General features: G+C 49.7%; 1 protein-coding gene across 2 annotated transcripts in view; it reads right to left on the reverse strand.

Moving 5' to 3' along the window:
- LOC144604764 (semaphorin-3A-like) overlaps positions 1-25,616 on the reverse strand; it is an 80,515-nt gene that overhangs the window by 29,662 nt on the left and 25,237 nt on the right. The window contains exons 3-9 of one of the 2 annotated variants that reach the window (XM_078419407.1): positions 25,075-25,194; positions 16,293-16,386; positions 12,339-12,458; positions 11,652-11,794; positions 8,995-9,109; positions 7,959-8,028; positions 3,561-3,705 (exon numbers count right to left, since the gene is read on the reverse strand). In XM_078419407.1, the coding sequence (XP_078275533.1) occupies positions 3,561-3,705; positions 7,959-8,028; positions 8,995-9,109; positions 11,652-11,794; positions 12,339-12,458; positions 16,293-16,386; positions 25,075-25,194 (807 nt within the window). The remainder of the gene's footprint in view (positions 1-3,560; positions 3,706-7,958; positions 8,029-8,994; positions 9,110-11,651; positions 11,795-12,338; positions 12,459-16,292; positions 16,387-25,074; positions 25,195-25,616) is intronic. The other variant, XM_078419408.1, reaches the window with a different exon arrangement.

The raw sequence follows: 25,616 nt of genomic DNA on the forward strand, positions 1-25,616 counted from the left end.
GACTATCTTTAATCAGACTTTACTGTCTTTACCTTGCACTAAACGTTACTCCTTTATCATGTATCTGTTCACTGTGGACGGCTCGATTGTAATCATGTATTGTCTTTCCGCTGACTGGTTAGCGCGCAACAAAAGCTTTTCACTGTACCTCGATACACGGGACAATAAACTCAACTGAACTGAATTGAAATGATCCTGAGTTAGAAATCACGCCATGATCTTCATGAACGATGTAGAAGACAGGACTTCTTTAGTCAGAGGGCGGTGAATCTGTGGAATTCTCTGCCACAGACGGCTGTGGAGGCCAAGTCAATTGACATTTTTAAGGCAGAGATTGACAGATTCTTGATTAGTGCGGGTGTCAGACATTATGGGGAGAAGGCAGGAGAATGGGGTTGAGAGGGAGAGATAGATCAGCCATGATTGAATGGCGGAGTAGACTTGATGGGCCGAATGGCCTAATTCTGGTCCTGTCACATGATCTTATGAAGAGCTGAATGGCTTCCTGCCTCTTCACTGATGCTTTAACACAGGCATGGCTCAGGGAGTCAGAATGGGATTGGCTGTTGTAACTATCTGATGAGGCTGGTGCAGACACGTCACTGATGGTGCAGACCCGTCACTGATGGTGTAGACACGTCTCTGATGGTGCAGACACGTCTCTGATGGTGCAGACCCGTCACTGATGGTGCAGACACGTCTCTGATGGTGCAGACCCGTCACTGATGGTGCAGACACGTCTCTGATGGTGCAGACCCGTCACTGATGGTGTAGACACGTCACTGATGGTGCAGACACGTCTCTGATGGTGCAGACACGTCTCTGATGGTGTAGACACATCTCTGATGGTGCAGACCCGTCACTGATGGTGCAGACCCGTCACTGATGGTGCAGACACATCACTGATGGTGCAGACACGTCTCTGATGGTGCAGACACATCTCTGATGGTGCAGACACGTCTCTGATGGTGCAGACCCGTCACTGATGGTGCAGACCCGTCACTGATGGTGCAGACACGTCACTGATGGTGCAGACCCGTCACTGATGGTGCAGACCCGTCACTGATGGTGTAGACACGTCACTGATGGTGCAGACACGTCTCTGATGGTGTAGACACGTCTCTGATGGTGCAGACACGTCTCTGATGGTGTAGACACGTCTCTGATGGTGCAGACACGTCTCTGATGGTGTAGACACATCTCTGATGGTGCAGACCCGTCACTGATGGTGCAGACACGTCACTGATGGTGCAGACCCGTCACTGATGGTGCAGACACGTCTCTGATGGTGCAGACACGTCTCTGATGGTGCAGACACGTCTCTGATGGTGCAGACACGTCTCTGATGGTGCAGACACGTCACTGGGTGTGAAATGCCCTGTGAGTGATTGAGGGCAGAATTGGACCATAACTAAAGGTCGTTGGTTATAATCCATCACCACTTCCACACCGTACAGAACACAACACTTCAAAGACTTTCCCTGACGAGCTTCACACCAAGAGGCAGGAGATTTGTATCAGACAATGCTGCCAGAGGTGGATCACAGCTGTCCACAGTGTGGTTGACACCTCCCACTACAAAGCATAGTATCTGAGAAAAGTATCTGAAGTCAGACGTGTTGGAAACAGACCATAAATGGACAAAGACAGAAGGATTTAGTCCAACAAAAGTATCACTTGGTTTGAGAGGAGTTATTTGTTAGTACAGGTCCACCACTGATGTGCAACATATGTCTAACTTATGTTTAATTTGGTTTTGTGTCTTTAGTCAGAGGGTTGTTAATCTGTGGAACTCATTGCCACAGAGGGCTGTGGAGGCCAAGTCAGTGGATATTGTGTGGGGATTGCTGGTCAGCACAGAGATAGACAAATTCTTGATTGGAACGGGTGTCAAGGGTTATGGGGAGAAGGCAGGAGAAAGGGGATAGGAGGCAGAGATCAGCCATGACTGAATGGCCGAGTGGGCTTGATGGGCCGAATGGCCTAATTCTACTCCTATAACTTGTGAACATGTGTATCTGATGTTGTTGAAAGCAAGATTTCCATAATAGCTGTGCATCATGCATCTGACAACAAACTCAGCATAGATACAGAGTGCTGGAGTAACTCAGCGGGTCAGGCAGCATCTGTGGAGAACATGGATAGGTGACGTTTCACAGAGTGCTGGAGTAACTCAGCGGGTCAGGCAGCATCTGTGGAGAACATGGATAGGTGACGTTTCACAGAGTGCTGGAGTAACTCAGCGGGTCAGGCAGCATCTCTGAAGAGAATGAATAGTTGACTTTTCGGGTTGAGACCCTTCATCGGACGGAGGTTAGAAGGCTTCACTAAACTCCTCTTTTGACAAAAAGCTCAACTTGACTGAGATAGGGAATTCAAGAAAATTTATTATCTTTCAAGACGTCAATCCGTCTGTGAGACTATGGATTACTTAAAAATGAAGAGAAACCAGGTGAATGGATTAAGGATAAAATGAAGATGAAAGTTTGAGGAAGAATATCACAGATGGATCCTTTAAATTAAATGTTTCTTTCGCTGTGACAATAAGTGGACTGCTAGCTGGATTGAAAGCCAGTTCCTTGATGAACCATTTATAGTATTATTGAACAGAATCTTCAAAAGAACACAAGACAGAAATTACTATTCAGTTATGGAGGAGGGTAGGGGGAGTTGTTTGTACGTTTGTTATCTAAAATCAGAGAATTGAGTATTCATACCATGAGTTCGTAAGCTAACCGAGCAGAATATAAGATGCTGCCTGACCTGCTGAGTTACTCCAGCACTTAGTGCCTTTTTTTGTAAACCAGCAATTGCAGTTTAGTTCGTTTAGTTTAGAGATACAGCATGGAAACAAGCCCATTGGAACACTGAGTCTGAACCGACCGGCAATCACCCCGTACACCAACACTGGGGACAATTTATAATTATACCAAGACAATTAACCTACAAACCTGAACGTCTTTGGAGTGTGGGAGGAAACCGGAGCGCCCGGAGAAAACCCACGCCGGTCACGGGGAGAACGTACAAACTCCATACAGACAGCAACCATAGTCAGGATGGAACCCGGGTCTCTGGCGCTGTGAGGCAGCACCTCTACCCGCTGCACCACCCGTCCTTGTATCTCCCTTCAAGTAAACCTCACTTGGGACCCCAGTAACCCAATCTCCATCCAGGGTGTGTACACCCCAATAAGCAACACCAACTGTGGATGTGGGACCGACCGACCGAGATATAGAAATACTTAGTTCCATTCAGACACTGAAACAATGGGGAATATGTGCTGTGGTTCAGATAAACAAGGCAGCAGTAACCAAGGTTGAGGAGAATGGAAATAAATTCTAACAGGAAGGCACAGGGTGGATGCTAAAAATAAAGGTGCAAATGAAGTTTTGTTGAGTTAAAATAAATGCCTGAAAAAACGAAGGTAATTTTAAACCTGTTTTCTTCCTGATATTTAACATTCACAAACGTGCTAATGACTCTGGGCATCACATTTACACCAATCTTGCTCCGTGAGACACAAGCAGGTTTATTTTTACTTCAGCATTAAGATCACTCACTGTTCCAGGGCGAGGGTACGGGACTCGTCCTTGGTAGGGGACCCACTGGTAGCTGGGACCCTCCCTGTGAGCGTACGGGCCCAGGAATACTCTCCTGACGTCCACCATGTTGTACATGCACACCGCCGACCCCTGGAAGATGTTGCTGCAGGGGCAATATTCAGAACATGGTTACCTCCCATTACTGGCCACACAGACAGAGTTATAGAGACACAGTGACACACAGACACAGAGACACAGAGTCACAGAGAGAGAGTTATAGAGGCACACAAACACAGAGTCACAGAGACACAGAGTCACAGAGTCACACAGACACAGAGACACAGAGACACAATAGACTATAGACAATAGACAATAGACAATAGGTGCAGGAGTAGGCCATTCAGCCCTTCGAGCCAGCACCGCCATTCAATGCGATCATGGCTGATCACTCTCAATCAGTACCCCGTTCCTGCCTTCTCCCCATACCCCCTCACTCCGCTATCCTTAAGAGCTCTATCCAGCTCTCTCTTGAAAGCATCCAACGAACTGGCCTCCACTGCCTTCTGAGGCAGAGAATTCCACACCTTCACCACCCTCTGACTGAAAAAGTTCTTCCTCATCTCCGTTCTAAATGGCCTACCCCTTATTCTTAAACTGTGGCCCCTTGTTCTGGACTCCCCCAACATTGGGAACATGTTATCTGCCTCTAATGTGTCCAATCCCCTAATTATCTTATATGTTTCAATAAGATCCCCCCTCATCCTTCTAAATTCCAGTGTATACAAGCCCAATCGCTCCAGCCTTTCAACATACGACAGTCCCGCCATTCCGGGAATTAACCTAGTGAACCTACGCTGCACGCCCTCCATTGCAAGAATATCCTTCCTCAAATTTGGAGACCAAAACTGCACACAGTACTCCAGGTGCGGTCTCACCAGGGCCCGGTACAACTGTAGAAGGACCTCTTTGCTCCTATACTCAACTCCTCTTGTTACGAAGGCCAACATTCCATTGGCTTTCTTCACTGCCTGCTGTACCTGCATGCTTCCTTTCATTGACTGATGCACTAGGACACCCAGATCTCGTTGAACTCCCCCTCCTCCTAACTTGACACCATTCAGATAATAATCTGCCTTTCTATTCTTACTTCCAAAGTGAATAACCTCACACTTATCTACATTAAACACAGAGACACAGAGACACAGAGACACAGAGACACAGAGTCACAGTGACACACAGACAGAGTTATAGAGACACATAGTCACAGTGACACACAGACACAGAGTCACAGAGACACAGAGTCACAAGCAACTTTCACGCAACTTATGGTTTGAATCTTGTGACTGACCAATATGTGCATCTAAATAACTCTACCTAACAAGGTAGTAGGTGGAGTAGCCTTAGAGCAGTACAAGGAAATGCAGGTGCTGGTTGACAAATAGGACACAAAGTGCTGGAGTAACTCAGTGGGTCAGGCAGCATCTGTGGAGAACATGGATAGGTGACGTTTCACAAAGTGCTGGAGTAACTCAGCGGGTCAGGCAGCATCTGGGGAGAACATGGATAGGTGACGTTTCACAAAGTGCTGGAGTAACTCAGCGGGTCAGGCAGCATCTGGGGAGAACATGGATAGGTGACGTTTCTGCTCAGAACCCTTCTTTAGACTGATTGTAGAGGGGGGGTGAAAGCTGGAAGAGAGGAGAGGAAGGTCAAATCCTGGTTGATAGAGGTGAGGACAAAGTATCAACCTTTTACCTGCCATCTTTGTGTCACCCCTCCTCTCTCCGAGCTTTCACCCCCTACCCCCTACAATCAGTTTGACTCGGGTGAGAGTGAAATGTCACCTATTCACGATCTGCAGAAATGAGGGACGACCTCACTCAAACATGCAAGATCTTGATCATAAATATAGGCAAGTGGAATGTGCCAAGGTGGTCGGCATGGACATGATGGGCTGAAGGGCCTGCTTCCATGCTGTACAGTCCGACAGGGAGAGATTTGAGATAGTCTCACTAATGGAAGAGTCACGGTGTAAAAGCTTTACATCTGAGATCCCCTTTCAAGCTCTGACCTAAAACCAATGCTCTCTTGTTTTGAGCGCCCTGTCATGGCCAACTCTCATTCCCCCTCTACATTCGCCTACGTTAGACATGTCCACCACCCTCAGCCCCCTTGCCTCAGGGGGACGAGCCCAGTCTATGCTGTCTCTGCCATAACCACAGTCCTTTACATGAGGCAAATCTCCTCCACACTCTCCTCTACAGGTAGTCCACTCTGTGTCTCTGGTGTGGACCAGAACTGTGCACAGCGCCCCCTTGTAGTCAACCAGTGAAGTGATGCAGCAGTGATGTGAAGTTGTGCAGCAGCATTCCAACGTTTATATTCTGTGTGCTCTTTACCAGATTGCAAGTGTTGGAAGAACTGAGGGGGGCCGGGTGGGGAGCGCCGAGAACTAAGGGGGGCCGGGGTGGGGCTGCCGAGAACTAAGGGGACCCAGCCTGGGGGGATGAAGAAGGGTTGAGTACTTCTGTAACTTCGTCAGCGCCTTTGTTGCAAAGCACCAAAACCAAAGAACACGACTACACGCAGCTGGGTCTGAGTGACTATAAAGATCCATTGGCATTGTCGGCAGACCGCAGCACTGCTGGGAAAGTCCATCTGCACAACGCCACGACATCCCGATGGCAATGTGGCGGGTGGATATTGGGTATTTAATTAGTTATCAAACACCTGAGCAGATGGTCATTTTATTGTGTTGATCACGAATGTTCGCTGGGAAGGAATCTGAGTTCCCAACACCCACAACCTCTTTGAAGTTCCTGCCAAAGGTACTAGAGGAACAAGATGGACCACTCTGTAGAAATCGCCTAAAATGAAGTGTAGTACGCAAAGGAGCCATTTTAGTAGCAAACCCCGCCGCTCGCTCTGCCTCTCGCAGTGTAGTCAGTTTGGGGGAACAGTATGTGTGATGATACCATTAAAATGCAGAATATATCTCATCTATCAACTCACAGATTTTTGTTATTTTTCTTTTTAAATGACGTACTACGGTCTTTAGGGTCGAGTGGTCTATCTTGTTCCTCTAGCATCTTTGGTTCCTGCTGCAACGTTGGGATATTGTCACGACTGACACAGAATCCCCAAAACTCCTGTCAATGGGATGTCTGTTCATAGGTTCATACGCTCTAGGAACAGAATCAGGCCATTCGGCCCATCAAGTCTACTCCGCCATTCAATCATGGCTGATCTAACTCTCCCTGCTAACCCCATTCTCCTGCCTTCTCCCCATAACCCTTGACACATGTACTAATCAAGACATCATTTTGCTCTGTTGCTTTGAGTGAGTGAACAGCAATCAGTTCAGTCTCGTTTATTGTCACGTGTACCGAGGTACAATGAAAAGCTTTTGTTGCCTGCGAATCGAGTATTGTCTTTCCGCTAATTGGTTAGCACACAACAAAAGCTTTTCATGGTACCTTGATACAGTCATAGAGTGATACTGCGTGGAAACAGGCCCTTCGGCCCAACTTGCCCACACCGGCCAACATGTCCCAGCTACAATAGACAATAGGTGCAGGAGTAGGCCATTCGGCCCTTCAATCCAGCACCGCCATTCACTGTGATCATGACAATAAACAATAGACAATAGGTGCAGGAGGAGGCCATTCGGCCTTCGAGCCAGCACCGCCATTCAATGTGATCATGGATGATCATCCACAATCAGTACCCCATTCCTACCTTCTCCCCATATCTCTTAACTCTGCTATCTTTAAAAGTTCTATCTAACTCCCTCTTGAAAGCATCCAGAGAATTGGCCTCCACTGCCTTCTGAGGCAGGGAATTCCACAGATTCTCAACTCTCTGAGTGAAAAAAATGTTCATCATCTCCCTTCTAAATGGCCGACCCCTTATTCTTAAACCCTGGTGGTCCCTGGTTCTGGACTTCCCTCAACTGCCCACATATGGCCCATATCCCTCTAAACTTTTCCTTTCCATGTACCTGGCTTCTTCTTAAACATTGTGATAGTCCCTGCCTCAACTATTTCTTCTGGCAGCTCGCTCCATACACCCTCCACCCTCTGTGTGGAAAGGTTACCCCTCAGGTCCTATTAAATCTTCCCCCCTCTCACCTTGAATCTAATATATGTCCTCTGGTCCCCGATTCACCTGGGCAAGAGACTCTGTGCGTCTACCTGATCTATTCCTCTCATGATTTTGTACACCTCTATAAGATCGCAACACGTGACAATAAACTAAACTAATCTAAACTGAACTGATTACTGTTCACTCACTCACAGCAACAGAGCAAAACATCCAAGAAATAAATTCATTCTTTCACCAGCGAGAGATGTCAAGGCAAACGTGTATCGGGACGGACGCCTGTTAGTTGTGTTCATTCACATCTGGTGGAGTTACCTAGAGGTGGTAAAGATGGCATATATGGTCGGATTCTTGGGATCCTTAGAATTCATCACGTAAACATCCTCTGGAAGACAAAATTATTGTATTATTTATTTTGTGAAATGAAAAAAATCATTGAAGTTAGTTTAGTTTACTTTAGTTTAGAGATACAGCGCGGAAACAGGCCCTTTGGCCCACTGGGTCCGTGCCGACCAGCGATCCCCGCACACTAACACGATCTGACGCACACACACACACACACACACACACACACACACTAACACTATCCCACACACACACACACTAACACTATCCCACACACACACACACTAACACTATCCCACACACACACACACACACTAACACTATCCCACACACACACACACTAACACTATCCCACACACACACACACACTATCCCACACACACACACACTATCCCACACACACACACACTAACACTATCCCACACACACACACACTAACACTATCCCACACACACACACACTAACACTATCACACACACTAACACTATCCCACACACACACACACTAACACTATCCCACACACACACACACACACTAACACTATCCCACACACACACACACACACTAACACTATCCCACACACACACACACACACTATCCCACACACACACACACTATCCCACACACACACACACTAACACTATCCCACACACACACACACTAACACTATCCCACACACACACACACACTAACACTATCACACACACTAACACTATCCCACACACTCCTGGGGCCAATTTACATTTTATACCGAAGCTAAACCTGTACGTCTTTGGAGTGTGGGATGAAACCGAAGATCTCGGAGAAAACCCACGTAGGTCACGGGGAAAACGTACAAACTCCATACACACAGCACCCGTAGTCAGGATCGAACCTGGATCTCAGGCGCTGTAAACGCTGTAAGGCAGCAACTCTACCGCTGTGCCACCGCGCTGCCTGGTCTCGATATCTCCAAACTAAACTAAACTCAGGTGAGTTAGCACATTTGAGTTGTTGTTGTACTCACGTAATTCATCAAAGTGTGTGTCGATACCGTTGGGACCTGGTACGGCACAGACCAGCCTGGCTTTGAGGAAGGTCACCCATTTGTTCACCAGACTCCTGTGGCCACCAAAGTCGTTCTGGTGACAGAGACAAGGCAAGGTATAGCGAGCGTCAAACGGTGACACAAACAATGACACACATCAGCACACAGCATCAGCAGGGCCTCCAGAGGACCAGCCCACATCCCCACTCCACATCCCAACACATCCCCACACACCCCAACAATTCCCAACACTTCCCCACACACCCCAACACATCCCCACTCCACATCCCAACACATCCCCACTCCACATCCCCACACACCCCAACAAATCCCAACACATCCCCACACACCCCAACACATTCCCACTCCACATCCCAACACACCCCAACAAATCCCAACACATCCCCACACACCCCAACACATTCCCACTCCACATCCCAACACATCCCCAATCCAGATCCCAACTCCAGATCAGTCTGAAGAAACATCTCACCCTGAAACGTCACCCATTCCTTCTCTCCAGAGGTGCTGCCTGACCCGCTGAGTTACTCCAGCATTTTGTGTCTATCTCCAGATCCCACTCCACTCCAGTCCACACTCCACTCCAGATCCCACTCCACTCCAGATCCCACTCCACTCCAGATCCCACTCCACTCCAAATCCCACTCCACTCCAGATCCCACTCCACTCCAGATCCCATTCCACTCCAGATCCCACTCCACTCCACGTCCAGACTCCACTCCAGACCCCCCTCCACTGCGGCGTGGCCCTGGGCAGGTTGTCCAGTGAGCTGTGGGCCCTCTCCCCACCCCACCAACGTTGTGTCTGTACCCGACGGTGCTTCCCACAGCATCTTCAGCTGGTGTCAGGTTGCACATCCAAGATATCAGAGTGAGCCACTGCAAGTCGTCCTGTCCTTCCTCTCGCTCCCCGCCCTCCTCAGCTTTGTACTCCACGTGAGGTGGGAATGGCCCCAAACTCTCTCAGGAATTGACACTTCAAACACAAAGGCTGCTTGCCATAATTGCGCTTGGCTTCCCTTTATAGGAACAAATTGTCAAAGACAAAGTTTCCTGGCCTTTGCTCAGGAGAGGTGGGGGGGGGAGGGGTGGGTTGAGGCGGGGATGTTGATGAGACCCACATGGCATTCTTGGTGTGGATTCCCACCAAGCTCTGGGTTTGCCAACGCTCCACTCCCAGCGGCTGATCCACACCAACTGCTCACAATTACAGCACAAGGCTACACTCACACACGGCAATATCTCAGCCTTTAGGCAGAGGGTGGTGAATCTGTGGAACACCACAAACACAGCACTCCACTCTAGCTGCGTGTCCTCCAGTGAGTTAGGTCCCAAACCAGGGCACGGTCTTAGCTGGCCTGCGCACAGCTGGAATTAGCTCCCATTCATTAAACCACAGGGTTACGTTTACAGATACGTCAGCACCTGGTCAGAGTGGATTTGGAGAGGATGTTTCCACTAGTAGGAGAGTCTAGGACCAGAGGGCACAGCCTCAGAATTAAAGGACGTTCCTTTAGGAAGGAGATGAGGAGGAATTTCTTTAGTCAGAGGGTGGTGAATCTGTGGAATTCATTGCCACAGACGGCTGCGGAGGCCACAAGTCAGTGGATATTTTTTAAGGGAAAGATCGATTCTTGATTAGTGCGGGTGTCAGGGGTTATGGGGAGAAGGCAGGAGAATGGGGTTGGGAGGGAGAGATAGACCAGCCATGATTGAATGGCGGAGTAGACGACGGGCCAAATGGCCTAATTCTTCTCCTATCACTTATGAACCTATGAAGCTCTAGGCCACTGCACATACAACATGCACATATATGAAGTATATAGCAACATATATGAAGCATATAGAAACATATATGAAACATATAGATAGACACAAAATCCTGTAGTAACTCAGGTCAGGCGGTATCTCTGGAGAGAAGGAATGGGTGACGTTTCAGGTCGAGACTCTTCTTCAGACATACCCAGCAACGTACGAAACCCTATCCTCAAACCAAACACAGTTGAATCAAAGTTCCAGACCGTGCAGTTATATTTCCTGTCACCTTACAACAACTGCTGTGATCTCCTCAGCTCTCTCCCCCCCCCCCCCCCCCCCCCCCCCCCCCCCCCCCGAATGTAAAGGACTTTGGTAATCACTTAATGTGGCCTCATCAACGACTTATACAACTGCAACATGACCTCCCAACTTCTATACTCAATACTCTGACTGATGAAGGCCAATGTGCCAAAAGCCTTTTAGACCATCGTATCTACCTGCGACGCTACTTTCAATGAACTATGTACCTGCACTCCTAGATCAATCTGCTGGACAACACTCCCCAGAGCCCAACCATTCACTGTGTAGGTGCTGCCCTAGTTAGACATCCCAAAATGCAACATCTCACATTTCTGCATTAAACTCCATCAACCATTCCTCAGCCCATCTGGCCAATCGATCCAGATCTGACAACCAGTGATTGAGCTTTTGCAGTTAGTTGCTTTAGGCCCTGACTTTGTTTGTTTAGCTTAGAGACACAGCGAGTAAAGAGGCCGTTCGGCCCACTGAGTCCGTACCGACCACTGTGCCAGGACAGACCATCTTTGCAACCATTGGCTCACGTGCTGGCTCACTGACCTTGCAGATCTGACCAATTCTAGAGTGAGTGGCTTTTCCAGAGTATTCCCCATCCAAAGCATTTTCACGGAAAAAGAAAAACACTTTATCATCCTCAGGATAGTCGCTTTCTGGGATCAAGTGGGCACCAATAAATTTAGGTTCTGGAGAGAAAGATCATCAGACTGTTAAAACACAGGAACAAAGGTTTACTTTAGAGATACAGCGTGGAAACAGGCCCATTGGCCCACCACCACCCTGTACACTAGCACTATCCCACACACACTAGGGACAATTTACAGAAGCCAATTAACCTACAAACCCGCACGTCTTTGGAGTGTGGAAGGAAACCGGAGCACCCGGAGAAAACCCACGCAGGTCACGGGGAGAACGTACAAACTCTGTACAGACAGCGCCCGTAGTCGGGATAGAACCCGGGCCTCTGGCGCTGTGAGGCAGCAGCTCTACCCGCTGCGCCACCGCGCCGCACCAAAATAGCAATCCAAATTTTCCATTCTGTGGCGTAAGCTATGAAGGCTGGCATGCAATCTGCTGCCTTCACAATCCTCTCGACCTGTGTAGCCACTATGGACTTGCTTCAGTTTAGTTTATTGTCACGTGTACCGAGGTACAGTGAAAAGCTTAAGGGGATGGGTGGCGTTTGGGGTGGAGACCCTTCGGCAGTAGATGAGGTCCACCTGTACCCACCATTCAGCCACCGGGAGTCGTGCTGCTCCGTCCGTATGGGGTGATGATTGCCCAGCGTGCGGAAGATTGCAAAGTCTCTGCCCATGAAATCGGCCGCTGTTCCTGAGTACAGCTCTCCGTCTGCGGTAGGGAAACATGGATCGTTATTGCGAGAGGTTCTCCAGGGAACATTTGGACTGTTTTTCACAATCCATCGCCTCCTGACTCACAGTATTCACAAACATTGAAAAGTCTCGTGTCGTAACCACAATCTTCATTACATCTTCCCCCCTTAACGTCTCATCGCCTTGCAAACCTGCGTTAGTTTATAACATATAACAACATATAACAACTACAGCATGGAAACAGGCCTGTCCGGCCCTACCAGTCCACGCCGACCATTCTCCCTGACCTAGTCTCATCTACCTGCACTCAGACCATAACCCTCCAATCCCCTCCTATCCATATACCTATCCAATTTACTCTTAACTTTAGTTGATTTACTTTAGTTTAGTTTAGTTTAGTTTAATTTAATTTAGAGATACAGCGCGGAAACAGGCCCTTCGGTCCACCGAGTCTGCACCGACCAGCGATCCCCGCACACTAACACTATCCTACACGCACTAGGGACAAATTACAATTTACAGAAGCCAATTAACCTACAAACCTGTACGTCTTTGGAGTGTGGGAGGAAACCGGAGAAAACCCACGCAGGTCACGGGGAGAACGTACAAACTCCGTACAGACGGCACCCGTAGTCAGGATGGAACCCGGGCCTCTGGTGCTGTGAGGCAGCAGCTCTACCCGCTGCACCACCGCGCCTCCCCTGTGTCTTGCCTCCTTCAGTGTCGACTGCGTGTTCTGTCCTCACACTCTGCATGGAGCATGTTCACATCTCTTGGAAAGAGAACTTCTACAAAGTAGGCAAACCTTGTGGAGATGTTGCAGTGGAACGGTGAAATGTAGAAACAAGGAACCGTAGAAACTGGTTTGCAAAAGAAGGCACAAAGAGCTGGGAGCTGCCTGGTGTGGGTATGAGGGGTTGGTTCCTCTCCCCCATCTACTGCTGTTCTCACCCTCCCACCCCACCTCAGTCCCACCGGCAGGTTGCCAATGACTAGCGGAACTTCACATTTTCCCCCCAGTGTCCAGTTCCGTTCCGTTTAGTCTATTGTCACGTGTACCGAGGTACAGTGAAAAGCTTTTGTTGCGCGCTAAGCAGTCAGCGGAAAGACAACACATGATTACAATCGAGCCGTCCACAGTGAACAGATACAGAATAAAGGAATAACGTTTAGTGCAAGGTAAAGCCAGCAAAGTCCGATCAAGGATAGTCCGAGGGTCACCAATGAGGTAGATAGTAGTTCAGCACCGCTCTCTGGTTGTGGTAGGATGGTTCAGTTGCCTGATAACAGCCGGGAAGGAACTGTCCCTGAATCTGGAGGTGTGTGTTTTCACACTTCTGTACCTCTTGGCCGATGGGAGAGGGGAGAAGAGGGAGTGATCGGGGTGAGACTGGTCCTTGATTATGCTGCTGGCCTTGCCGAGGCAGCGTGAGGTGTAGATGGAGTCAGTGGAGGGGAGGTGGGTTTGTGTGTGTGATGGTCTGGGCTGCGTCCACAATTCACTGCAATTTCTTGCGGTCCTGGATGGGGCTGTTCCCACAAAATGCTTTCTACGGAGCATCTGTTCCCCAGTCTCTGCCCCACTCTCTCCACGCCTGACCAGAACCCATTACTGCTGCCTCAGGAATTATTGATTTCTCCGGAAATAAAAATAGAACAAACTCCCAAGAAAATTGGCAGTAACTTGTAACGTGAGCTGGGACACAATCCAGCTCTTCAGAGAGTGAAGCTGCTGTTTAATTTCCTGCCCATCTCCGATTCCACACGTGAGATTCTCCCAGCAATTTCCCGTCTCTCTGGAAGCAATATCCACATGGTGTATCAACAACATCGCAACCTCATCTCACACATCATGACTTCTCTTCTTCAAAAGGCAAAAGCCTCAAAATTGACTTGTGGCTCCCGTATTCTATAGTACGTTCCACAGGCAACTGAACCATCCTACCACAACCAGAGAGCAGTGCTGAACTACTATTTACCTCATTGGTGACCCTCGGACTATCGTTGATCGGACTTTACTGGCTTTACCTTGCACTAAACGTTATTCACTTATCCTTTATCTGTACACTGTGGACGGCTCGATTGTAATCATATATTGTCTTTCCGCTGACTGGTTAGCGCGCAACAAAAGCTTTTCACTGTACCTCGGTACAGGTGACAATAAACTAAACTGAACTGAACTTGTTATGAAAAATGTGATTGAACTGAACTGTGGATTGAAAACAATTGGTATCTCTTAACATGTAGCGTGTCACACAACTTGGACTAATACACAGCCACAGAGTCATAGAGTGATACATTGTGGAAACAGGCCCTTCGGCCCAACATGCCCCATCTACACCAGTCCCACCTGCTTGCGTTTGGCCCAAATCCATCCAAACCTGTCCTATCCATGTACCCGTCTACATATTTCTTAAATGTTGTGATAGTTCCTGCCTCAACTACCTCCTCTGTGAGCTTGTTCCATACACCCACCAGCCTCTGTGTGAAAAAGTTACCCCTCAGATTCCTGTTAAATCTTTTCCCTCTCACCTTAAACCTATGTCCTCTGGTCCTCAATTCCCCTACTCTGGGCAAGAGACTCTGTGCGTCTACCCGATCTATTCCTCTCATGATTTTGTACACATGTGGGTCTTTTGATAATATTTTGTTAGCACTGTGGTGCAAGCATTAGAGCACTGGGCCATTGTGAGCTCCACCCTTCCTGAGGTCATCTGTTGTCGGCCCTGTTTTGTTCTGGCCTTGTCTCGCCTCCATCTTCCCCCCTCCCAACACCTCTATTGTTCAGTCTGAAGAAAGGTTCCCAACCGAAACGACACCTACTCCTGTTCTCCAGAGATGCTGCCTGGAGAATAAGTGGAAGGTTGTTAAAACGAGAGAATCCAACGTTGTATGTGAGCTGTCCAGGGTGGGAGGTCAGGTCTACCTTGTGCTGGTCCACCCACACCGGGCCTTTGTGCTCCCCTAAGCTGCAGGGTGCAGTTAGTAAGGGGATGTCCAGCTCCGGCTGTCAATCCTCTCACACAATCAGCTGCCCAGGAAGTCCAGATTAAATGTCATTTAATCTTTGATAAAATGTTATCTAATTACAGTCTTCACATCAGCTCATAGTAAGGTGAAGTTACTGAACGATAATGTTCAATTTTCACTCAACGTGTTGATCTTATCGATGAGATTAAACCATTTTAAGGCTGACTAAACAAAACCATTAGATAGTCTGAAGAAGAGTTCCGACCTGAAACGTCACCTATCCATGTTCTCCACAGATGCTGCCTGACCCGCTGAGTTACTCCAGCACTCTGTGAAACGTCACCTATCCATGTTCTCCATTTGGTTCAACTTGCCCACACAGGCCAACGTTCCATCTACACTAGTCCCACCTGCCTGTATTTGGCCCATATCTCTCTAAACCTGTTTTATCTATGTACCTATCTAAATGTTTCTTATACGTTGTGATAGTCTCAGCCACAACTACCTCCTCTGGCAGCTCGTTCCATACACTCACCACCCTCTGTGTGAAAAAGTTACCCCTCAGGTTCCTAATAAATCTTTCCCCCTTCACCTTAAACGTATGTCCTCTGGTCCTCGATTCCCCTACTGTGGACAACGTTGTGAGTCTCTGTGCCTGTGGCTCGGTGTTTGAGAAGTGAGTGATCACGTTGAAATTGACAGCAGGATTTGACTCAGACAGAGTGTACTTGTCATGGTGAGGCTGCACCTGGAGAATTGTCCTCACCTCTCGTCCGCCTGCTGCCTGAAAGATGCCACTCAGCCGGAAATAATTCAGAGTAAGCTCCAGCGTTCCCCCCCCCCACCCACCCCCCCCCCCCCACCCTCCGCGTCTACTCACCAATCAGAAGGGAGGTGGTCAGCAGCCGCGGGTCGTACGGACTTTTCCCTCGTCCGTTTTCATAGTGCGAGGTGACGAGCTTGAATACGTGCTCCTGGTGGCAGGAGAGAGGCAGTCATTCACAGAAGGCAGTGTGGGGGGGCAGGGTGGGGTTGGGCTCGGTGGTGGGGCAGGGTGGGGGTGGGCAGGGTTGGGGGGCACGGTGGGGAGGGAAGGTGGGGGACACGGTGTGTGGGTGGGGGGGCACGGTGTGTGGGTGGGGGGGCACGGTGTGTGGGTGGGGGGCACGGTGTGTGGGTGGGGGGCACGGTGGGGGGGCAAGGTGGGTGGGCAGGGTGGGGGGGCAGGGTGGGGGGGCAGGGTGGGAGTGGGCAGGGTGGGGGTGGGCACGGTGGGGGGGCAGGGTGGGGGTGGGCAGGGTGGGGGGCACGGTGTGTGGGTGGGGGGGTACGGTGTGTGGGTGGGGGGGCACGGTGGGGGGGCAAGGTGGGTGGGCAGGGTGGGGGTGGGCATGGTGGTGGGGGGGCAGGGTGGGGGTGGGCACGGTGGTGGGGCAGGGTGGGGTGGCAGGTTGGGGGTGGGCACGGTGGGGGGGCAGGGTGGGGGTGGGCAGGGTGGGGGGCACGGTGTGTGGGTGGGGGGCACGGTGTGTGGGTGGGGGGCACGGTGGGTGGGTGGGGGGGCAGGGTGGGGGGGGCAGGGTGGGGGGCACGGTGTATGGGTGGGGGGCACGGTGTGTGGGTGGGGGGGCACGGTGGGTGGGTGGGGGGGCAAGGTAGGTGGGTGGTGGGCAAGTTGGGCCCAAGTTCATAAGCGATAGGAGCAGAATCAGGCCATTCAGCCCATCAAGTCTACTCTGCTTGGGGTTGAGAGGGAGAGATAGATCAGCCATGGTTGAAAGGCAGAGTAGACTTGATGGGCCGAATGGCCTAATTCTGCTCCTATTGCTTATGAACAGTAATGGCAGCCTGTTAAATCCCGACACAGAGACTCTGGCCCTGTCCAAACTATGCATGTGCATCCAATCTACATGTGATAATTGTGATCTTAAAAATAATGAGTCATTAATGACGACACAACATTCATCAACAACATCTTTCAACAACAGTTCATCAGTAACGGCCTTTCTGCTCAGATAGTCCGGCTGTTGGCCCCAAGGAACAGATCATGGAGATGGGCCACAAGTTCATGTGATAGGAGCAGAATTAGGCCATTCGGCCCATCAAGTCTACTCCGCCATTCAAGCATGGCTGATCCATCTCTCCCTCCAAACCCCATTCTCCTGCCTTCTCCACATAACCCCTGACACCCGCACTGATCAAGAATCTGCCAATCTTTGCCTTAAAAATACCCACTGACTTGTGGCCTCCACAGCCGTCTGTGGCAATGAATTCCACAGATTCACCACTGTGTGGCTAAAGAAATTCCTCCTCATCTCCTTCCTAAAGGAACATCCTTTAATTCTGAGGCTGTGCCCTCTGGTCCTAGACTCTCCCACTAGTGGAAACATCCTCTCCACATCCATTCTAACCAGGTGCTGATGTATTTGTAAACGTATCCCTGCGGTATTATGAATGGGAGCTAATTCCACCTGTGCGCAGGCCAGCTGAGTCAGTGCCCTATTTTGGGACCTAACTCACTGGAGGACACTCAGCCAGAGTGGAGTACTGCGTTAGTTTAGTTTAGTTTAGAGATACAGTGCGGACACCAGCCCTTCGGCCCACAGAGTCCGCGCCGACCAGCGATCCCTGCACACTAACACTATCCTACACACACTGGGGACAATCTACATTTACAACAAGCCAATTAATCTACAAACCCGCACGTCTTTGGAGTGTGGGAGGAAACCGGAGCACCCGGAGAAAACCCACGCAGGTCACGGGGAGAACGTACAAACTCCGTACAAACAGCACCCGTAGTCGGGATGGAACCCGGGTCTCTGGCGCCGTGAGGCAGCAGCTCTACCCGCTGCGCCACCGTGCCGCCCTGTTCTTTAGGAAAGTGCTATTGTGAAACAGCTCACAGCACAACGATGGAATGACACTCCGGATCTTATTACACCAGCCCTTGCCTCGTGCTTTAATTATTTCCCTGCCCCTGATCCAGCGTTAAGGCTGGTGCTTTACTCTCTGCAGACTAATTAAACCCACGAGAGCCCTCCTCACTGTCAGTGGAGCATTGCACCATGGGGCACTGCACGGTCTCGTCTGTGGAAACAGGAGACTACTCTTTACCCTGCACACCTGGGCTGTGTGTGTAGTAACCTTCCCCCATGGCCAAACCACTTACCCACAGCACAACCACTAGTGGGAGAGTCCAGGACCAGAGGCCACAGCCTCAGAATAAAGGACGCACCCTTAGAAAGGAGAAGAGGAGGGATTTCTTTAGTGAGAGGGTGGTGAATCTGTGGAATTCATTGCCACAGACGGCTGTGGAGGCCAAGTCAGTGGGTATTTTTAAGGCAGAGATAGATAGATACTTGATTAGTGCGGGTGTCAGGGGTTACGGGGAGAAGGCAGGGGAATGGGGTTAGGAGGGAGAGATAGATCAGCCGTGATTGATTGACGGTATAGACTTGATGGGCCGAATGGGCTAATTCTGTTCCTATCACTTCTGAACCTCAGACAGACAGGGAGTGCGTGGGGATTGGCAGCAGACAGTTGCGTTATCCCAGCCTTGTCATAACAGACTCCAGATACAAATGCTAGGGACTAACATCACAACCTGCACCCAATCTACACGTGATAATTACACCGTTAGCAAGGTATAATTAATAACCCAGGACCAGGCGATGAGGAGGAGTGTGGATCAGGGACTGTCTGTTTATTGTTAATTGCAATTTAATGACCTCCACTAATCTGAGCCTCCACATGTGGGAAATGTGGGCACCTCACCAACCACGACACAGGACTGTAACTGGAGCTGAGGCTCAGGGTAGAAGGGTTCCAACCGTAACGTCACCTATCCATGTTCTCCAGAGATGCTGCCTGACCCCCTGAGTTACTCCAACACTCTGTGAAACGTCACCTGTCCATGTTCTCCACAGATGTTGCCTGACCCGCTGAGTTACTCCAGCACTCTGTGTCTCATCAGTTCAGTTTAGTTCAGTTTATTGTCACGTGTATCGAGGTACAGTGAAAAGCTTTTGTTGCGTGCTATCCAGTCAGTGGAAGGACTATACATGATTACAATCGAGCCGTCCACAGTGTACGGGACCCCAGCTATTTACGATATACATTAATGACTCCCACATCTCCCACATAGGAGATTAGTGGGCAAAATTAGGGCACATGGTATTGGGGGTAGGGTACTGACATGGATAGAAAATTGGTTGACAGACAGAAAGCAAAGAGTGGGGATAAATGGGTCCCTTTCGGAATGGCAGGCAATGACCAGTGGGGTACCGCAAGGTTCGGTGCTGGGACCCCAGCTATTTACGATATACATTAATGACTTAGACGAAGGGATTAAAAGTACCATTAGCAAATTTGCAGATGATACTAAGCTGGGGGGTAGTGTGAATTGTGAGGAAGATGCAATAAGGCTGCAGGGTGACTTGGACAGGTTGTGTGAGTGGGCGGATACATGGCAGATGCAGTTTAATGTAGATAAGTGTGAGGTTATTCACTTTGGAAGTAAGAATAGAAAGGCAGATTATTATCTGAATGGTGTCAAGTTAGGAGGAGGGGGAGTTCAACGAGATCTGGGTGTCCTAGTGCATCAGTCAATGAAAGGAAGCATGCAGGTACAGCAGGCAGTGAAGAAAGCCAATGGAATGTTGGCTTTCATAACAAGAGGAGTTGAGTATAGGAGCAAAGAGGTCCTTCTACAGTTGTACCGGGCCCTGGTGAGACCGCACCTGGAGTACTGTGTGCAGTTTTGGTCTCCAAATTTGAGGAAGGATATTCTTGCTATGGAGGGCGTGCAGCGTAGGTTCACTAGGTTAATTCCCGGAATGGCGGGACTGTCGTATGTTGAAAGGCTGGAGCGATTGGGCTTGTATACACTGGAATTTAGAAGGATGAGGGGGGATCTTATTGAAACATATAAGATAATTAGGGGATTGGACACATTAGAGGCAGGAAACATGTTCCCAATGTTGGGGGAGTCCAGAACAAGGGGCCACAGTTTAAGAATAAGGGGTAGGCCATTTAGAACGGAGATGAGGAAGAACTTTTTCAGTCAGAGAGTGGTGAAGGTGTGGAATTCTCTGCCTCAGAAGGCAGTGGAGGCCAGTTCATTGGATGCTTTCAAGAGAGAGCTGGATAGAGCTCTTAAGGATAGCAGAGTGAGGGGGTATGGGGAGAAGGCAGGAACGGGGTACTGATTGAGAGTGATCAGCCATGATCGCATTGAATGGCGGTGCTGGCTCGAAGGGCTGAATGGCCTACTCCTGCACCTATTGTCTATTGTCTATTGTCCACAGTGTACAGTTAAACAACACCATACCTTTGCAATGCTTGGTAATCTCTGTTACCTCTCGGAATCTCTGCAACGTTAACCACTGTTTGTTTAGTTTAGAGATACAGCGCAGAAACAGGCCCTTCGGCCCACCGAGTCCGCGCCGATCAGCGATCCTAACACTATCCTACATACACTAGGGGACAATCTACATTTACACCAAGCCAATTAACCTACAAACCTGCACGTCTTTGGAGTGTGGGGGGAAACCGGAGCACCCGGAGAAAACCCACACAGGTCACGGGGAGAACGTACAAACTCCGTACAGACAGCGCCCGTAGTCAGGATGGAACCCGGGTCTCTGGCGCTGTGAGGCAGCAGCTCTACCCGCTGCGCCACCGTGCCGCCCTGCCACTGGCAATGGAAAATTCAGCAATTCTGCATCTGAAGACCTCAACCACACAGTGTACATGCCCACTCTGATGGTCATTGTAAAAGATATCATTAATGTCCTATCATAATAATAATTACACCTTCATGTTTTTCAATTGTTAATTGCTGTCAAGTTGGGCTGGCGATGAGCGCGATTATCAATGTGAGGGAGAATTTATTCTGAAGTATTTAAGTGGCGGCACGGTGGTGCAGCGGGTAGAGCTGCTGTTTCACAGCACCAGAGACCCGGGTTCCATCCTGACCACGGGTGCTGTCTGTACAGAGTTTGTACGTTCTCCCCGTGACCTGCGTGGGTTTTCTCCGGGTGCTCCGGTTTCCTCCCACACTCCAAAGATGTACAGGTATGTAGGTTAATTGACTGGGTAAATGTAAAAATTGTCCCTAGTGTGTGAAGGATAGTGTTAATGTGTGGGGATCGCTGGGCGGCGTGGACTTGGTGGGCCAAAGGGGCCTGTTTCCGCACTGTATCTCTAAATCTAAAAAAGATCTAAAATCTAAAAATCCAAAGACGTGCAGGTTTGCAGGTTAATTTGGTTTTGGTAACAACATTGTAGTGTGTGTTGGATAGTGTTAGTGTACAGAGATCGTTGGTTGGCATGGACTGGGTGGGCCGAAGGGCCTGTTTCTGCACTGCATCTCTAAACTAAACTAAACTCACAGGAAGGGTTTGGAGACTATGGAGAAGATGAATAATGGGTCGACCAGCATTCTGCCTGGATTAGAGGGTGTGAGCTACAAGGAGAGGTTGGTAGGTAAAATTGTAAATTGTCCCTAGCGTGTGCAGGATAGTGTTAGTGTGCAGGGATCGCTGGTTGGTGTGGACTCAGTGGGTCAAAGGGCCTGTTTCCGCGCTGTATCTCTAATGTCTAAAGTGAAGTGATCAATGGGCCAGCACAAATTGGCACCAGGTTTGAGTTAGTGCATTGCTCAGTGTGGAAAGCTGGGTGAACTAGTCCCCTGTTTAAGCACTTTAGACATTATTGTGCCCTTGAATGATTTATTTTGAGCAGATGGATCTCACAGGAAATTGCACTAACTACTTTGAAAGTCAAATGATAACGTTTAAAGTCTTGCAAGACGGTGAAGTACAGAGAAGTTGTTTTCCTTTATGTTGTCCATGTAGTAAGGAGCGTGGAGTGTTGCAGAGATTGCCACCTCTCCATCTGCCTCCACTTACACTGAGTGCTCATTCACTGCCTTTGATCACACACACGGACTGTCAGAGATCACTCCATCACCTCCCCTCCTCCAAATATAGTCCCTGCCCCGGCAGCACTTCACCGTTCCCCTCTCCTTCGTGTTGGCCCCTCTCATATCACACACCCACGTCAGAATTAAAGTGCGCTCTTTTAGAAAGGAGGTGAGCAGGAACTTCTTCAGCCAGAGGGTGGTGAATCTGAGGAACTCATTGCCACAGAGGGCTGTGGATGCCAAGTCAGTGGGTGTTTTTAAGGCAGAGATGGACAATTCTTGATAAGTGCGGGTGTCAGGGGTTGTGGGGAGAAGGCAGGAGAATGGGGTTCGGAGGGAGAGATAGATCAGCCGAGATTGAATGGCGGAGTGGACTCGATGGGCTGAATGGCCTAATTCTACTTCTATAGCTGGAGAACGTCCACCCAAATGCCAATCTCCAGACACGTGCAGGGGATTAGAAACCTCCTGCTTTGCTCCACTCAAATCTCAAACATGGCCGTTACTGTCAGGGGTTTGCAATGCCAGTTACAATTGTACAGGGCTCTAAAGTCTAAAAGTCTAAATCAATCCTGCATTGCAGGAACGATGATGAACAGTCTAAAATTGTCATGCCTCATCTCCTCTTGATCAATGTGCGTAATTAAAGCAATAACTGCTTAACAAGCCATTTTACCCTCCATAAGACCAATTCATAATGATAATAAAATGATCAGAAATCAATTGGAAATGATGAATTATTTAACAGGGCATTAGTGCAGGTTGCAAGCCAATGGTTCCCCTGGGAACAGAGTCATACATAATGGAATGACTGCTCTCACCACACTGCCCTGACTAACCAACGCACTCAACGTCAGGGTCATCTTTAGCAGCTGTCATAAGCAGCAGCCATGACCTCTACTTGTCTGGGGTCCACATTAAACAACCAGGGTCTCTGCCTTAGACCCAGTGATTGAGAGGGGCCGTTAAACTTGACCATTTCACTAGTTGACTGTAGAAGGTTTCCTTCAGAAGCAGCTCCCTGCTAAACATCTGGAAAAGTGTTTGTACGAACATCTGCTGCAGGAACACCGAGCGACAACAATCACAGGCCAGGTTGAAAGAAAAAGGGAGATTGCTTCCTTTTAAACAGCAAAGGGGTATCACGGGAAAATAAGCGTGAAACCGATCACAGGCGACAGACCGTTGCTGGGAGAGCAAGGCCATTCGGCCCATGGGACCTGTGCTATACCAACCCACCTCATAGAGTCATAGAGTCAAACAGCGTGGAAACAGGCCCTTCGGCCCAACTTTCCCACACCGGCCAACAGGTCGCATCTACACTAGTCCCACCTGCCCGCGTTTGGCCCATATCCCTCTAAACCTGTCCTACCCATGTATCCGTCCAACCCGGGTCTCTGGCGCTGTGAGGCAGCACCACCGTGCCTCAGTAGTCCACACTTTCATTTGTGGCTCCATGGGGGAGGGGGGGAGGGGGGGGGGAGTGAGTGAGTGAGTGAGCAGAACACTGTGGCCAGCTTTTAATTGCGAGGAGGTGTCTGTGAACAAGGGGGGCGATCTCCTGGGGAGGGAGGGGTTGGAGAGATTAATCTGTATGACAAAGGATCTTCTCAGCGGTTGTAAACTTGAAACATGTCCCTCTGTGACATTCATCACACGTGTGCAAGTACACGTGTGCAAGTACACGTGTGCAAGTACAAGTGTGCAAGTACACGTGTGCAAGTACACGTATGCAAGTACACGTGTGCAAGTACACTGTACGCTGTACGCTGTGGACGGCTCCATTGTAATCATAAATAGTCTTTCCGCTAACGTGAGGTTCGAGGAGGAGGGGGAGGAGGGGGAGGAGGGGGAGAGGAGCCCCCTCAGGTCTCATTTACATCTCTCCCCTCGCGCCTTAAGCCTGAGGCCTGTTTTAGAATCCTCGACACTGGGGAACAGACTGTGAGTGTCCACTTTATCCGTGCCCCTCATGATCTTGTGCACCTCAGCAAGGTCGCCCCTCACCCTCGTACACTCCAAAGTCCCAGCCTGTCCAGCGTCTCACAGTAACTCAGGCCCTGTAACATCCTGCTGAATCTCTCCTACTCCCACTCCAACTTGCTGCCATCATCCCTGTAGCCGGGCGTCCACAACTGCAGGCAGTGGGCCAGCCGTGGTCTCACCACCCACATGTACAGCTGCATCATGATGTCCTGGCCTCAGTGTGTGCAGGAAGGAACTGCAGATGCTGGTTTACACCGAAGATAGACACAGAGTGCTGGAGTAACTCAGCGGGTCAGGCAGCATCTGTGGAAAGAAAGAATGGGTGATGTTTCAGGTCGAGACCTTCTCAACCCGAAAGGTCACCTATCCATGTCCTCCAGAGATGCTGCCTGACCCACTGAGTTACTCCAGCACTCTGTGTCTATCCTCACCTTTCCCAGTGAAGGCAGGCGTGCCACTCTGAATGCCAACTGCAACACGAGACAGCCACGTTCCCGGTACATTGTCAGAGTCGCAGCTCGGTGCCTCAGTTACCGTCCACAGAGGAGGGGGTGAAGGGGGGGAGAGGGGAGGAGGGTGTGAGGGGAAAGAAGGGAGAGTAGAGGGTGAGGGGAGAGGAGGGGGTGAGGCGAGGGGGTGAGGGGGGTTAGAGGAGGGGGGAGGGGGGCAGGAGGGGGGGAGGGGGCAGGAGGAGGGGTTAGAGGAGGGGGAGAGGGGGGGAGGAGGGGATGAGTGGGTGGGGTGGGCTTACCTCAGTGGGATGGCCAATGTGGATGTAGGCACAGGTGGGGTGGAAGGCTCCTGTTCCACACGCGTACAGGTGCGTCTGGTTAAAGTGTTGCAACACTCTGATAAAGTTTGCACATTCTTTCTGTGTGAGAGATAAAGAAACAGAGATTGAGTCGGCATCTCCGAGCTGCAGACTGGCCTTTCCTGATCCCACGAATGAGTGGGTTAACATATGATGAGCGTTTGTCAGCACTGGGCATGTGTGAAATACCTGGACAGAGTGGATGTGGAGAGGAAGTTTCCACTAGTGGGGGAGTCTAGGACCAGAGGGCACAGCCTCAGAATTAAAGAATGTTCTTTTAGGAAGGTCATAAGTGATAGGAGCAGAATTAGGCCATTTGGCCCATCGAGTCTACTCCACCATTCAATCATGGCTGATCCATCTCTCCCTCCTATCCCCATTCTCCTGCCTTCTCCACATAACCCCTGACACCCGCACTGATCAAGAATCAGAATACAAGGTGATGAGGAGGAATTTCTTTAGCCAGAGGGTGGTGAATCTGT

The sequence above is a fragment of the Rhinoraja longicauda genome, chromosome 23, assembly GCF_053455715.1.
Source record: "Rhinoraja longicauda isolate Sanriku21f chromosome 23, sRhiLon1.1, whole genome shotgun sequence".
Classification (NCBI taxonomy): Eukaryota; Metazoa; Chordata; class Chondrichthyes; order Rajiformes; family Arhynchobatidae; genus Rhinoraja; species Rhinoraja longicauda.